Source organism: Lissotriton helveticus, chromosome 11 (genome assembly GCF_964261635.1).
Source record: "Lissotriton helveticus chromosome 11, aLisHel1.1, whole genome shotgun sequence".
In the NCBI taxonomy this organism is placed as follows: domain Eukaryota; kingdom Metazoa; phylum Chordata; class Amphibia; order Caudata; family Salamandridae; genus Lissotriton; species Lissotriton helveticus.
Window position 1 is genome coordinate 73,620,302 of NC_136072.1, and position 16,104 is coordinate 73,636,405.

A 16,104-nucleotide genomic window follows, 5' to 3' on the forward strand; every position below is an offset into this window, starting at 1 on the left:
ATTGCCTATGCCAAATACAATGCTGTTGTCGGATGCAGCCTCCGGAAGCCCGATGACTCAACAGTAGCAGCCACAAAGTAGCCAAACAGGAAAAAGCTACAGAAGAGAGTGGTCTCCAATGAAATGGATGGGGAAAGATGACAAAACCTTTGCCTCCATCAAGGCTGCGAATGACAATGCAATGTTCTGGAAAATTGAATCCAGCATGGCAAAGGAACAACGAAAGCGATCCGAACCTCCACTTCAGGAAAATTAGAGTATGGCTATAGTCATATATAAAATCGCTAAGGTCAGCAAACTCCATGTGGATACATTTGACACCCAGATTGAGGTCCACCAAATGCTTGCCAACTTCACGATGACTATTGATTCAAAGCTGGAACATTTAAACCAACTTATAAAACAGGCTCAAGATTTCGCGAAACATAAAGCGGTGTGTTGCCAATGCAACCCGATAGTGGAGAAACTCGCCCAACTACCAGACTTCGGATACTTTCTTATTCAAAAGCATAAAGAAAGAGTCACAGTTACATCGCCTAAATAGAAGGGATGGCCTCTCAAAGGCACAGGAGAAGAGCGATCCAGCCCACGAAGGTGGAGAAAGAACCATAACCACGGAGTTAGGGGGGGTGCACTAAAGCCCCTATGGATAGCCAGCCTGCAAAGAATATTCCAGAACAGAACGGACTAATGTCTCGAAAAGAGAAATCTTAGAGTATTGGGACTTCGATTCCAACCGATCTGGAATCAGGCAGTATAAATGCACCTACTTTCAGAAACTACCAATCCTGCTGAAATCAATTTAGATGAGGAAACAACAGCTTACTGCACAAAGAGGGGGGGAATTATAAACCAGGGGTCCAAGAATAATAGCAATAATAATACCAACAAAAATAGTAAGAACAATAATAATATCTATATGCAGGTGGGTAATTGGGAAGGTCTATTGCAGAAAACCAAAAACGACTGAAGAAATTCAACAAAAAATGACCATTCAAATGATCTATTGACCTAATAAGATCTCCTTAGGCATGCCCAGTTTACTTAATGTTTAACCGGAAAGGAGAGGAAAAAGTGGAGAATGACAGTGACGAAGCACGTGGAAGAGAAGGAGGTTCTCACTTTGGAGGATGAAGTTAGGGATCACAGCCTTAAGGAAAAGGAGCAGCTTCTTACAGAAGGTCAGGGAAATTGGAAAACATCGATTTCAAGTACCCTTATCGACTCGAGGACCCATACACAGATAGAGGAGAAGGGAAGAAGTGAGCCAATTAAAACACTGAAAAGAGCAGAACCATTAGAAATCTTTGAGATAAGATCAATACAGCTAGCAATTATAGCCCACCTCCCTTCAACTCAGAAAAAGCACACAAACTAGGATCCAAGAGAGGAGCTGAGGCCACCTTGTACGCAAGGTGAGGTGAATACACCTGCCCCATAGAGAGTCTCAGTTGTTAGGAATATAACAAGATTCTTGCCAGATGACCCGGAAAGTGATGGGTGGTCCAGTCCGCAAGACAATTCAAGATCCCACCTGCCTAGAAGCTTAACAAAAATAATACATCAAATAACCATCTAACTGGAATACAGCTCCTGGTGAAAATGGGATATTTTCAACAGGCAGAACATCCTCAGATTGGCCTCCAAAATCCCAGTCCTGGGGGGCCTGAGGTCCGAAGACATTGAATATGTAGCCTTTTGGCCACCTGAACCAGGGGACCTCCAGAAACTGACCGAGATAGGCCAAAGGGAAGATAAATTAGCAACAAAAGTTCTGGCAAAGTAAATCCCTGTTGGCATCCTGGGGGTTTAAACTACACAGTTATGAGAAAGAGAAATATACAGCAGTTCTTAATCCCTCCCCTCATCAAAAAAGAGGTTATAGGTAAAGTAGCTCACCGCGTAGGAAAACATCCTCAATACTGAAGAACGTTAAAGACACAAGAAGAGAAGTGGAATGACAAAGAAGGGGGGAGGCTCCTCGTTTACTTCTCCCACAAGATTACAGGAGGGAATCAGATTTAAAAGTCTAAAGGGATGGCCTACGATCATCTGAGTTAAAGCAGCACAAAAGCAATCAACCAACATCGAATGAAAATCCACGGAAATTACCAGGCCTAATGGAGAGCAGATAAACACGCATGAGGGAGAAAAATACCCAAACGGGGGGAGAGAAGTGAACATAGCCCAGTCTGAATCCCATATGGAGAACCAAAAATGACTGGCTGGCTAGATCATGGAATTCGAACCCCTAACGCGAAGGAGAGTACCAATCCCCAGAGCGATGAATTAAAAATATGCTTCTGAAATGTGAGAGGAATATCAGGAGAGGAAAAAAAAAGAAGAGATCTGGAAGAGTTAAGCACACACAATGTGATACGCTTACAGCAGACTTGGAGGCTGGAAGACGAGCCCTTGCAAGATCAAGTTGAATATAGATCCCTGGCTTTACCCTCACTGTGTGGGGACCACCGAACTAGGGGGGTTTCAATTCACATATAAAGCAACTGGACCATTAGCACCTCTAAAATCTGGGCTATCAATGAAGAAGCTATTATTGCTAAAATCTCTGCAACTAAACCTAATCAGAGGACCCTCCCTAATGTAATTATAGTTGGAAACATCTACCTACACTCCTCATTGAATAGGAAGCGGTAAGCAGCAGCAACCTGGCTGGAGAGGGTAGAGGTTTGTGGGCAGAGCATGGGGATGTGATTTATCTTATTGGAGGTTATTTGAATTCCAATCTCATGGACAAAGCACCGCCAATGATTGGAAAAAATTACTGGAAAATCCCCGAAACAGCCCGCTTAGGACAAAAATGGCCCCAAGAATGTAAACTCTAGGCCTTCGAAGCCTAAACAAATGAACCAAGGGTAATATTCCAGCTGCATGCACACACATTTCCCATACAGATTAGGCACCATAAATGGCACTCTATAGAACATTTCCACCTCATCAACAACCTCAAAATAATGTCAAAAAGATCCACAAATCATGCAGTACACTCATGCACCACCATCTATAATCTACCCAGTTGCCCAAGATTACAAATGATAGGAAATCAAAAGGATATGACTCCACTGAAGTAAATTGCATGGTAGTGGAGTGCAACAAGTAACATTGACGGAGGATGACAGACCCACACCTGCATCAAGGCCACACCGAAACGCACATATGGTCCCTTCACCTGCCATAACTGCAGCTACACAATCCTCAGATCCGCCGAACCACCCGCCAAGAAAAACCTTAACCACCTCCGATGCATCCTACTGAACACCCGCTCTGCACGCAACCACGCCGTTGAGCTCTGGGACCTGCTCGACACATCATCCCCGGACGTCGCCTTCTTGACAGAGACCTGGATGAATGTCTCCTCCGCACCCGACATCGCCATAGCCTAAACAGACGGTTACAAAATCACCTGCAGAGACCGCACCAACGGAGTCGGAGGAGGAATCTCCATCATCCACAAGAACAGAGTCAGGGTCTTGACCAACACCGACGGCACTCTCAACACCGCGGAACACATCGACTTCCAGATCCACACAGACCCCAACACCACCCTCAGAGGTACCCTCATCTACAGACCCCCCGGACCCCGATTCCAAATCAGCGACTCCATTGCCGACTTCATCAGCGATGCACGCCTTGACCTACACCGACTACATCCTCCTCGGAGACCTGAACTTTCACCTTGAGAACAACAACAGCAACTCCACCACCCTGATCGACAACCTCTCCAACCTCGGACTGAGGCAGCTCGTCACAACCCCTACTCATTCCGCCGGCCACACGCTCGACCCCGTCTTCTCCTCAAGCTCCCACGTCGCCTTCAACCACACCACCGAACTCCTCTGGAACGACCGCCACTGCATCCTCTTCACCTTCCAGAAACCCACCACACACCACTGCACCAAACGGATCCCCCGTCGCTGCTGGAGCAAAATCACGGAAGACCAACTACACGCAAACCTCGCTCTCAGCCCACCCACCTACACCTCCAACATCGACGACGCCACCTGCAACCTCAGATGCTGGATCGAGGACTGCACAAACACCCTCGCCCCGCTGAAGAAACCCCCCCCACAGAGATACCAGCAAGAGGGTTAGCTAGGTCACCCCAGAAGTCCTAGCCTCCAAGCGAACCTGCCGGAAACTAGAGAAGAAACGGCACAATGAAAAGACACTGGACACCCTCGCAGCCCACAAAGACTCCATCCGCAAACACCATCGACTCATCAGGTCTGCCAAAGGACCTCATTGAAAGACCGCCTCAACAACAATGCACACAACAGCAAAGAGCTCTTCAACATCGTAAAGGAACTCCAACTCCAGTTCCAACACCAACGACATCCCGCTGTCGCAAGCTCTATGTGACTCCCTCACCACCATCCTCTGCCGCAAAATCAATGACATCCACGGCACCAGATAGCCCCAGCAGACATGGACACTCCAGACACCCCGCACACCATCGAACATGACCCCCTGCCAGCCTGGGCCAAAGTGAACATGGATGACACCATCAAGACCATAAACACAATCCACTCCGGTTCCCTGTCAGACCCACACCCGCCCCACATCTTCAACAAAGCCAGCAGCTCCATCTCACCCCACCTGTGCAACGTCATCAATATCTCCTTTGAGACCACAACCTTCCCAGAAAACTGAAAACACGCCGAAATCAACGCCCTACTCAAAAAACCCAAGGCGGACCCAAGAGACCTCAAGAACCTCTGGCCCATGTCCCTGCTTCTGTTCCCAGCCAAGGTCATCGAGAAGATCGTCAACAGACAGCTAACCTGATACCTCGAAGAGAACAGCATCCTGGACCCATCCCAGTCAGGGTTCCGCAGCAACCAGAGCACCAAGACTGCCCTCATCGCCGCCACCGACGACATCAGGACCCTGCTGGACACCGGTGAGACCGCGGCCCTCATCCTGCTGGACCTCTCCACCGCCTTCGACACCATCTGCCACCGCACACTACGCACACGCCTCCACAACGCAGGGATCTGAGACAAGGCCCTGAAATGGACCACCTCCTTCCTCTCCGGCAGAACCCAGAGCATCCACCTCCCCATTCCGATCCGAAGCCTCCAAGATCATCTGCGGCGTACCCCAGGGATCATGCCTCAGCCCGACATTGTTCAACATGTACATGGCCCCGCTTGCACAAGTCGCCCAACAGCACAACCTCAACATTATTTTCTACACCGACGACACTCAACTGATCCTCTCCTTCACTAGGGACCCCCTCACCGCCAAATCCAACCTCCACAAAGGAATGAAGGCCGTTGCCGATTGGATAAAGCTTGGAATGACTCCTGGTGGCCTACAGCACTGGGAGCAGCCCCGACACCCACCGACCACGCACGCAACCTGGGAGTCATCCTCGACTCAACACTCTCCATGACTTAGCAAGTCAACGCAGTCTCCTCCTCCTGCTTCAACACCCTCCGCATGCTCCGCAAGATATACAGGTGGATCCCGACAGATACAAGAAGAACAGTCACCCAGGCCCTCATCAGTAGCAGTCTCGACTATGGAAACGCCCTCTACGTGGGAGCCCCGGCCAAGCTTATCAAACGAATGCAACGCATTCAAAACGCCTCTGCACGCCTGATCCTCGACGTACCGCGCCACATCACCCCCACCTAAGAAACCTGCACTGGCTCCCCGTCAACAAGAGGATTTCCTTCAAGCTCCTCATCAACGCACACAAGGCACTCCACAAGACCGGCCCAGCCTACCTCAACAGACGACTCTTCTTCTACATCCCCAACTGCCAGCTCCGTTCCGCCGCCCTCGCCCTCGCCACCGTCCCTCATATCCGAAGAACAACAACCTGTGGCAGATCCTTCTCCCACCTCACCGCCAAGACCTGGAACACCCTCCCACTGAGCCTACGACAGACCCAAGACCTGCTGACCTTCAGGAGGCTACTCAAGACCTGGCTGTTCGACCAGTAGCGCCCCCCTTTTTTCCCCCAGCGCCTTGAGACCCTCACGGGTATGTAGTGCTCTTGACAAATTCTTGATTGATTGATTGATTGATTGGCTTTAAACTGGACAAAAAGGGTTTTAGACAGCCATAATCTACATAGAAACCCCCAAAAAGGATGGGAAAAAGTGATAGAATCCGCTAGGAATATCAGCAGGGGAGATAGATCACCCAAACGTGAAGAGCTTGCTGACTGGGAGCTGGAGGCAAGGAAATTGAAGAAAGAATTGAACAAATCTCTTCGCTCCAATAAAATGAATAGAGGCCGGAACAGGGTACAGAAACAAAAGATCAAACTCCTCAGAAAATCTAATAGGAAATTTGTAAGAAAGGTGCAGTTAAAGAAAGATTAATCCACCTGGGCAAAATTGCTATAGTCATGAAAATAAGGGACTCAACATAATTCTGGGGTCTTGTTAACAACCTTACAGAGCGATGAGAGAAAGGAAACACAAATTGCAACATCACTCCAATGGATTGGAGAAGACACTTACAACAATTATATAAAGTAACAACCCCGTGAATCACTCTTGCTCAGTATCTTCAAGGGAAGAGGGTACTCGGGCATGGTCAGAAATTCAAGTGCCCCTGCGGAGAATAGGCTTTCCAGAAACAGCTACAAGTAAGGCCTTTTAAGTAAGATGCTCAATATCTTCAAGGGAAGAGGGAGCCCAGGTATGATCAGAAATTCAAGTGCACCAGCAGAAAATGGGCTTTCCAGAAACAGCTGCAACTAACGCAGTTTTAAGTAAGATGACCCGCAAAGCCGGTGATACAGACATGGGGACTCCAGCAAAGAGTGTTCTCCTCACAAGGGAAACTAAGCCTCCAGATGGTATCTGTCAATGTCCCAGTGCAAAAACTGTTCAACAAAGGTTAACCAAATTTAGAGGGTCAGGCGCCTCAAGCCCCAACGATGTGCCTACTGCCATCTTTAAAGAAGATGTTTCCCTGTGGGCCCAAATATTGACACTTGTATACGCCAACTGTTTTGCACAGGCTCAATCCCAGACCGCTGGAGAGGGTCTATCCTGGTCCCAGTATATAAGAAGGGCAACCGACAAGTGACAAGCAACTACATGATGATAGTACTTTTGGATGCTGAGGAAAAAGGATATGCCAGACTCTTAAATGACTTGACTCGGCCAAAGGCCCCATCATTATAAGCAGCATTTATTAATTTCTCCAACGCTTTCGACAACGTGCCAAGAGCAAGTCTGTGGGCCAAGTTGAATGGTTGGGGGATTCTTTCAGGCCTACTTAGAGCCTTGGAGTCCCTATATAGCGAGACTTGGGTAAAAATTAAATTGACATAAAATTTTGCAACTTCAGGAAAAATCTACCCAGATAAAGGCCTCAAACAAGGATGCATTGTTGCTCCTCTACTATTTAATCTCTATATGGAGGATCTGCAAAGCAACCTGATAAACAACAGAGCACGTACCCGCACCTAGCTGACTGGAAAATCTTAATATTACAATACATGATATGGTAATCCTGGACCATACTCAAGTTGGCTTACAAAGAACCCTAAACACCTCAGTCCAATTCAACCTGGAGAAAACAAAAACGATTATATTTGGCAGGAAATTCCTTAAGAAAGGTGTATTGTCTGTGGAAGACCATTTGAGCTATTAGAGAAACTGCAGGTAGCGCATTATAGGAAACTGTTTTCTTTGCCAGAGTGTACCGGCCATGCCCAAATTAGGCCGGAATTTAACAGCTTGAAGCAAACCTTAGTCCTGCAGGTGACATTGGTAGCATGTTGCTCAAAATTACAAAGAGTCATACCTAGTACCCTAATGCAGTTGCTATAGAAGAAACTCCAGGAGTCTGAGTCTGAATGGGAGACTTACCTTAGGAAGGCCATCCAGAGTCTGGAACCAGAGAACATAGTTGACTCCAGTCTCCCAACAAACACCATAGCCAAACTCGCAATGAAGAATGCAAAGGCTCTATCTTCAGTGGCAAATTGAAAAGATCGATAGTGGAAAAACATGGCAGTTGGGCATTGGAACTATACTCCCTAGGTTGGTTCCCTACATATTTGTGCTCGACTCTCTCAATGAGAGCAAAGATCCATCTCACGAGATGGCATTTTGGTTTGCTGCCATTGAGAAACTATTGGTTCGGACGATGAAATCATAAAAGAAACAAACTGTGCAGACATAGTGTCAAAGCAGAAGAGACTCTGATTCATGTGATCTGCATTTGTGGGAGTTTAGGCAATTGTGGTTCCAGCCAAAATTTGGAATTTTAAATATAGGATCCTGCAGGAGTGCCATCACCTGCTGCTTCAAAGGTGAATTGTGCCAGCTCTCATGCCGGTTTGTACATGAGTGCTGTGATAGCCGAAATAAACTGCATGAGACATACCAAAACAAACACAGGGGATATAAGGAACATGACCTAAGAGACCATCCTTTGGTTGCAACTTTAAGGAGGGTACTCCTCTCCCACCCTCTCTAAAAAGACTTATTATCCTATTTTATTGGGGAAGAGGAGATGGCACTAAAATGAACCGAGCAAACAATTGCTGTTGACTTGCTGACCTGTTGTCACTTTTTCAAAATTTCACAGGTGGGGAGGCAATGGGTAAATTATCCTTTTTACTATATTGATTTTAAGTACTCAAACAGTTTAACATAAAACTCATTCATTCATCCCCACTACCCTAGCTGGGTTCAGTGCATGCAGCTATGATGGCACCTTCAGGGTAAATAAAAGGATTCTAGGTTGTGCATGTGACACAAACATGGGCAGATAGATGTCGCTTCTTCTTAGCCCTGAAGCACAATTTATGAGTCCTACACAGGAATCATTCACTAACAACATCATGTAAAATTATTTAACATTAAGACAGTAATATTTGCCCTAACAAATCCTGCTTCACTCACATCATCACTTCATGCCAGCTTGCATGTCCAGCCCCTCTTTAGTCATTGTTAATTTTTAAGTTATACTCACAGATCTGCTGTATTCTGTTCTGATAACGCCAGGTGCCAGGGCATTCAGCCGAATATTCATGGGTGCTAAAGCAGGGGCCAGGACCTTGGTTAAGCCATTCAGAGCTGTTTTACTGACACTGTAGGGGCCAATAGTCTGAGAAACAAAGATAAGTCAAGTTTTACATACCATGAGCAAGTTGACCTCTTTTTACATATAATATCAGAGCCAGATCTGTAGTAAACAGACTGGGCCCACTTAGTTCCTTGCACTGATCTGGATGTACCAAGCACAAAGTTTTTTTTAACATAGTTCACTGGATAATAAACAGTAAAGCTTGTTTCATGTGAGCTTTTCATTGTGCACAATAGTGAAAGAAGGGATGGAGGCCGGCATGGTACAGCAGAACTCTGCTTCTTTCATTTTCACAGTGCCTCAATACAATAGTGCATTGTACAAGTACCATTGGGGCATCCAGCCCTTCATGGGAAGCACTGCCTACTGGTTTGATGACAGCAGATACTCAATGCAGGCTCTTCACCTTGGACAGCTAACAACTTTGCAAATAATAGAATTTTCTCCCACTAAAGGGACAGGCTTGAATTCTATTAAAGACGTGGATGTGAAGCTCATTACTGTTTTCAACATAAATGTGTATAATGAGGTTAGCAGGGCAGAGTGCCAGTGACTTCAAAAGAACAAACACCAACTAGTAAGAAGGCTACTTATAATCATATAATCATCTCTGCAGAGCAGCAAACTCCCTAATATTTGTGTTAAAATAAACAATTTGAGCTTCAAGAAACACAGACATGAAACAACATATAATTGTGTAAAGTTTTGGAAAGTGGGATTAAAAATGGAAGAGGAGTTTGTTTTGTGCGTCTTGTGACATACAATATAACACCTTGAGGAGAAAAGAATGTGTTATCTATATCTAAAGCCCTGACATCAGATATTCTTCCAAATGATAAGAGACACAAAAGCATAGTTAACCTACCTGATAAATGTTTTAAATATGACAGTTCATTGTTTCGCCAAGATAACATTAACAAGAACACCACTTTTACATCCAAGATAGCTGGATATTCAGCTTTGGTGGAAATTGAGGTCAAATTGATTTTAAAGCTCTACATAATTAAAAATGTTTGCCTGCTGGTCCTCATTTTTCCAGGATTTGTCCAACAGAATTATCTGACCGATAAGAGTTGATTATCCTTTAAGCTTTTCCCGAAAGAAAAGGAGAAAGTAGAAAATGTACTACTTCTGCTGAAAGAACTGATAGGGGATCAATATTCCTTTCCATACACCTGCTAACCAAGACTGTCCAGATATATTTATACTTTGATAGAGCGGAAGGAGCCCAGGATTTTCTGGGCTGACCTGAAACGTTTCTAAACAATGACAAGAAGATGACCTTTGGAAACCAACTAATGAGTTTGACCCTGGGAACCAAATAGAAGGCAACGATACACAAGAGCAATTTTGGGAAGTCTCCAGTGGTCTAGCAGTTAAGGAAACAATACCTGGAAGGGCCAATACCTGGAAGTGCTATCAATACTGTGGAGGCTAACTCCCTTCTGACATAAAGTAGGGTCCTGAGAATCATTGCAGATGGATGGAAAGAATATGCTAGAATTGATTGTCATGGTTGCAGAAAAGCATCCATGCTTCTGCTTCCATATCGTGCCTTCAGCTGAAGAAGCACGGAAGATTGAGATTGAGACGTGATGTAAATACTATCTGAAGAGATCCACATCTATGGAGGATTTTGTAGAAAACCTTTGAGATGTTGATGTAAATTGCTTCTGTTGTGGGACAACTTGAGCCAAAGGTTTTAGCTAAATCTGCCAATCCCTTGCATCTTACTCCTGCTAATTTGTTGATATATCGGACTGCAGGATATTGTTCATATGGAGAAAAACAATTTACTTTGGCTGGAGCTAGGTTTTTGACTGCGAAGACGTTGTAAGTAATTTATGTGATATTGTGATTCCTTTAGACTCAATTTTCCTTCTGCTACTATTAGTAGCACCCAAACTTGTTCTGCTGCATCCGACTCTAATATGATATCTGGAGCCCAGCCAACATGGAATTTCCTTTCCAGGCTTTCAGCTGAGAGAGCTACCACTCCAAATGTTGCTTTGCCTCTTGCAAAAGGGAAGTTAATGCTGAACAAGAGAGGGCTTTGCGTAGATTAGGGGCTTTTAGACAATGAAGTATCTGATAATGAAAGGGAGCGGGATGCCGATAATAAAACTACTACCCTTGCAAATCATCAAAGGGAAAACTTGTCTAGCTTGTGAATGGTCCGAATCTCTTTTTTTTTATTAGCATGATTTTCTTTTGTGGGCAAAAGTGCTGATTTCTTGGATTCTATAATCAAACTTGGAAGTTCAGTCACTTGGGATGGAACCACAATTGATTTCTTCTGATTCATCACAAAACCCTAGCTCTAGGGAAGTGAGAATATCCATTAAATTGAAGAGAACAAAAGGCTTTTGGAATTGGCAATGAATAACATGTCTTCATGGTAAATTATTAGTCTCATCCAGTGCAATCTCAAAAGTGCAACCACTAGTTTCAGGTTCTTAGTGAAACACCAAAGGGCTGTTGATAGACTGAAAGGAAGTGATTTTAGCTGGAATGTCATTCCTTTTCACAGAAACAACAGATAATGAGTGTATAACTTATGAATTGGAATTAATGGATCAGCATCTTTGAGCTCTATCTACACCATCCAGTCCCCTATTTGAAGCGAATCTCTAAAGAATGCATCTCATTTGTTTTGAAGTGCCTGTAAAGCACAAAGTTGTATACAAGTTTTACATTTATGACAGGACGATAGCCTTCATCTGCTTTTCTGATCAAGAAAAGATTGTTTTGGAAACCTTTGTGATTGGATTTTTTTGAATTGCGTCTTTTGCAAATCTCTTACAAAATCAAATTCTTTTTCCAGTACACAGAAGACCATTAGACAAGGATGATTTAATTGTACTGGCAGAAAGTAAAATTCTACTTTGTACCCTTTAATATTGTGTGGAACCCATTGGTCTGATGTGATGAACCTCCCATTGTGGAAAAAGAGGGGGAGACGTCCACCCAACTTTCATGGGGAAAGAAGAATTCAATTGATATGACCTGGTTTGGTACAAGCTCCTCTGCCCATTGAAATGTTCCTCAGTATTAACTGCCAGGTTGAGGAAAGAACCATGAATACCCTTCTGTGTCACTAACACCTGCATTAGGGCCTGCTCTGGGGGCATAGATTGAAGGGCATAATGTGCTCTGCTGAGGAAAGATGGACGAGCAAGCTCTATCTCAATCTTTGAAAAACATGAGGGAAAAATGTTTTTCAGGTTCTGCTTTGCCTTATCGAATGAAGTAAATGTTTGCATACAAGCAGAAATGTCTTTAGAAAAATGAGGCCCAAACAGATGGCCATCTGCTTCTGGTACCAACCCTTTTCTGCCATTACTGACAATTTGGGATTAATCCCCAAAATGAAATCCACTGTAAGGAATACCACAGTTTTACATATTTCAGCCGAGATGGCTGCCTTCACTTTGCCTAAAAGACACATAGCCCGCTGACTCCAAACTCCAATCTTGGAGAATAGGTTGATTTACTGAAACAACTGTAAGCACTGTGCCTTCAGTTGTTTCCATTATCTCAATTAGCGGGGCTAAGACATCCAATAATGTATCCTGTTAAAATGGTAGTGCCTTATCGATTGCCTTCTTGAAATCATTGCATTTCTTGGAAACAAAACAGCCATTGCTAGATCTACATCAGGAGTGACCAGTTGTTTATTCGGTAGCAACGATCTGGGGCGCCTTATTACAGTCAGCTTTATCCATTGGTTTTCTCATCCAATGAGCAAGTAAAGGAAACATTGCACGGGCAGAGGCCCGCTCCCTGGATACTGGATGTGAAATGTCTGCTGGACCAAAGAAAGGTGTGCCGAAAGAATCAAGGAGTATTTTAATAGAAATAAGATTTGTTGTTTGAAGGTCTGGAGGAGTCTGTGATCTTTGTCATCATCACCTGTGTGCTGAGGGTGGGTAGGAAGGGAAGAGAATAAGGTCCTGATTTAGATCTAGGCAGATGGATTACTCCATCACAACACTGTGCTAATGTGTTTGGTAAAATAAGGATGGAACAACTTAACAGGAAAGCAGTTACTAGTCTGACTGAAAGCAAAAGTCTTTCTCATAACAGCTCAACGGAAAGAGTGTAAAGATAGCAAAAAAAATAAGGTTTCTTTTTCTTCAAAGAGTTTTTGATAGTTTTTTGAAAAAGCTTCCGGCCCGGAGTCGGAGCTTGCGGCCCAGAGGTGGAGATTTCAGCCATGGCTAAAATCTCCACCTCCGAGCCGGAAGCTCTGCCTCCAAGCCACAAGCCCCGCCTCTTGGCTGGAAGCCCCGCCTCCGGGTCGGAAGCTCCGCCCCAAGCCGGAAGCTCCGCCTCCGGGCCGGAATTTCCGGCCCGAGTTCGGACTTAGAGTTAGTTCTCTTAAATCAATTCTGTGAATACCGAAAGTAGTAAGTTTATTCTGTGAATCCCGAAAGCAGTATGTTGACTCTGTCAATCCCGAAAGTAGTAATTGCATTCTGTGAATACCAAATAGTAGTAAGTTTCGGATTTAGTCTTAAGTTCATTCTGTGAATCGGGCCCTATGTTTTATATGAAATTACCAGGAATATCATAAAGTATTGCAATTATTTTGTGAATGGCATAATGGCAATAGACTGATGGTGTCAGTGTGTGTATTGCATATTATAAGATATGGGAGTTCCAACATTTAGGATAAAGGTGGCAGTGGCAGGCGAGAAATCAGGATTAACTACCTTGAAAGGTTTTCTTGTCTTCAAACATCTGGCATGTACCTCTAGCATACATTTGCTTGATAGAAGAGGTGTGTCTGCAACCTTTAGTGTGTTATGTGAATTGAGTGTACAAGAGTGCTAATCTTTAGATTTCTCGTATTTTGAAGGTGAGCAAACTTATCATGGTCTTCTACATTACTTAGAGATAGCTTTTGACAATATTTAGCATGGAAAGATGATTCAATGGTACTGAGACTTCACTATTTATTATGATTATTAGATGGAGATGGGTAGACTGGGGATCAACAAGTTGATGAAAAGACAAGTGCTGTTGTGCATGATTGACCCCAAAGTAAGTTAGTCTGGTTCCAGGAAAATCAATGACAAAGAGAATGAAAGAGTTGAACATCTCTATTGTAACACCTTTGAACTTTACTTACAGGAATATTTGCAAAGCCAACTACGGATGAAGTCAGGACGATGGCTCCGCCCCTGAAAGAGAAATGGACACAGGATCTTTGTGAGGAGATGGGAAAACAAATATAGACATTCAATTGTTGAGTTAAAAGGAAACAATTACTTCACTTCTCATTATCAGGATAGTTGTTTCTTGGGTGATCCCCTATGACTAACAATGGCCTTTAAAGGTGCTTTGAATAGTCTATATAATTATATGGGAAATATGTACTGAGTCCTTTTTTTAAATTCTTTTCCTCTCTCTCTTTGTTTATTGCTTTGCTCCCTCAATGCCATGCTCTCTCTCTCAGTCACATATATTGATTTGCTCCACATCATCTCATTGACATTTCAATTCCCCTCAATTGTTTGTCGCTCTCATCTCACATACTCTTTCATATCTCTCTTTCCTGATCATTCATCATATACTCCTGCAGCCTCCTTTTAACTCCCCTCTTTCCTGCCCCTCCCTATTTCCACTCAACCACCTAAGGGCCCCAGCTTCTAAGATCCATTTCCAGCTATGCCCACTCTACAGCACTCACAGTTAATTTTAATATGCCTCTCTAGCATTAGCACTCAGAGTTCATTTCAATACGCCTCTCTATAATATTTGAAGATATTAGTTACCACTTTCACTCTTGGCCCCAGCAGCACTTTTACTCCTAGATGTATTCACTCCATTATTTCTCAGGCTTAGTAATACTTACCCACGCTTCTGCATGTGAGGATAGACTTCCTTCACCAAGAGAAACATTGACTTCACATTTAAGTGTAAAATCTGAAATACACGACAATAAGAAAACATTGTTGGTGCTTATCTGTTGTCTTATTGTATAAATGGTGAACTCTTCCATATTATTGGCATTTGTTGGATGTATGCATAATCACCATTGTGGGTGAAGTCCTGAGTAATCTAGCAGGGCTAGTTTAATCAAAGATCACAGACTTATCCAGCCCCACTGACTTGGGTCTGGTGATATTTCTGATTCCACTCGGGGTAACCACTGGTAAACATGATTTGAATGATACCAGGCTTGTGGAATCAGATTCCACATCTGGTAGATGCAGAAGAGGTGAGTGATGGTTTGTCGAAATATGGAGTTATGATTTGATTGACTGATAAGGTATATTGAGTTTATAACCTACCCATGTCCTGAGGTTAATTGTAACTGTTCATGCAAGCAAAATAGCCCCTTGTAATCTCTCTCGATTTAATTTAACTCAGAGGGTTGATGTGCAAGTCACAGGGAGCAAATGAGACAAAATATTCTATTCTAGACAATTTTGAACTGGCTGGATCCTTGTTGAAAGTATGGTGTATGAGTGAAAGTGGCACATGGTTTGGCCGGATTCCATTCCATGAGAGATAGGGCTGGGGTCCGCTCCCCGTCGCACTCACACGGATCACCTCGTTACGAACTTTAGGATGACTTAAAGCTATATCTCTTGCTGTACTAATCGTGCTTACAGACCTCTTTAAAAAAGACTTCAGTACAGGCTTTGGCATGGGTGAGTCACTATTTAAATTGAGCCCAAATAGATGGTTTGCATGGGCAAATGATCTAAAAAAAAGCTGATTTCTCTTTTAATTTTACAAAAATTTCCAGTTTCAAAGCGGCCCTTAAAGTGCCCTCATCCCCCCAACAGAGAGAGTTCCCCCACCTCAGGACCGCTGCCAGAGAAGAAATGTAAGAAGAAACTAAATGGAATTCCAAACGAAGAACATGTGGGGCTGCCATGGAATTTAAATTACAAATTTGACGCAAAAACCGGCCTTCAGCCTTTTCAAAAGAGAGCCAGTAATTCCTATCCAAAACTTCTGCAGCATAGGGGAAAGTCGGGGGAATTTTAACCTTAAACACTGACA

At 43.9% G+C, this 16,104-nt stretch overlaps 1 protein-coding gene across 2 annotated transcripts in view; it reads right to left on the bottom strand.

Annotated features, from left to right (window-relative positions):
- The window catches only part of LOC144790639 (dehydrogenase/reductase SDR family member 4-like), a 141,725-nt gene that overhangs the window by 17,442 nt on the left and 108,179 nt on the right, over positions 1–16,104 (bottom strand). For both annotated transcript variants that reach the window (XM_078665370.1, XM_078665371.1), the window contains exons 5-7: positions 14,945–15,015; positions 14,219–14,270; positions 8,971–9,105 (exon numbers count right to left, since the gene is read on the bottom strand). In XM_078665370.1, the coding sequence (XP_078521496.1) occupies positions 8,971–9,105; positions 14,219–14,270; positions 14,945–15,015 (258 nt within the window). The remainder of the gene's footprint in view (positions 1–8,970; positions 9,106–14,218; positions 14,271–14,944; positions 15,016–16,104) is intronic.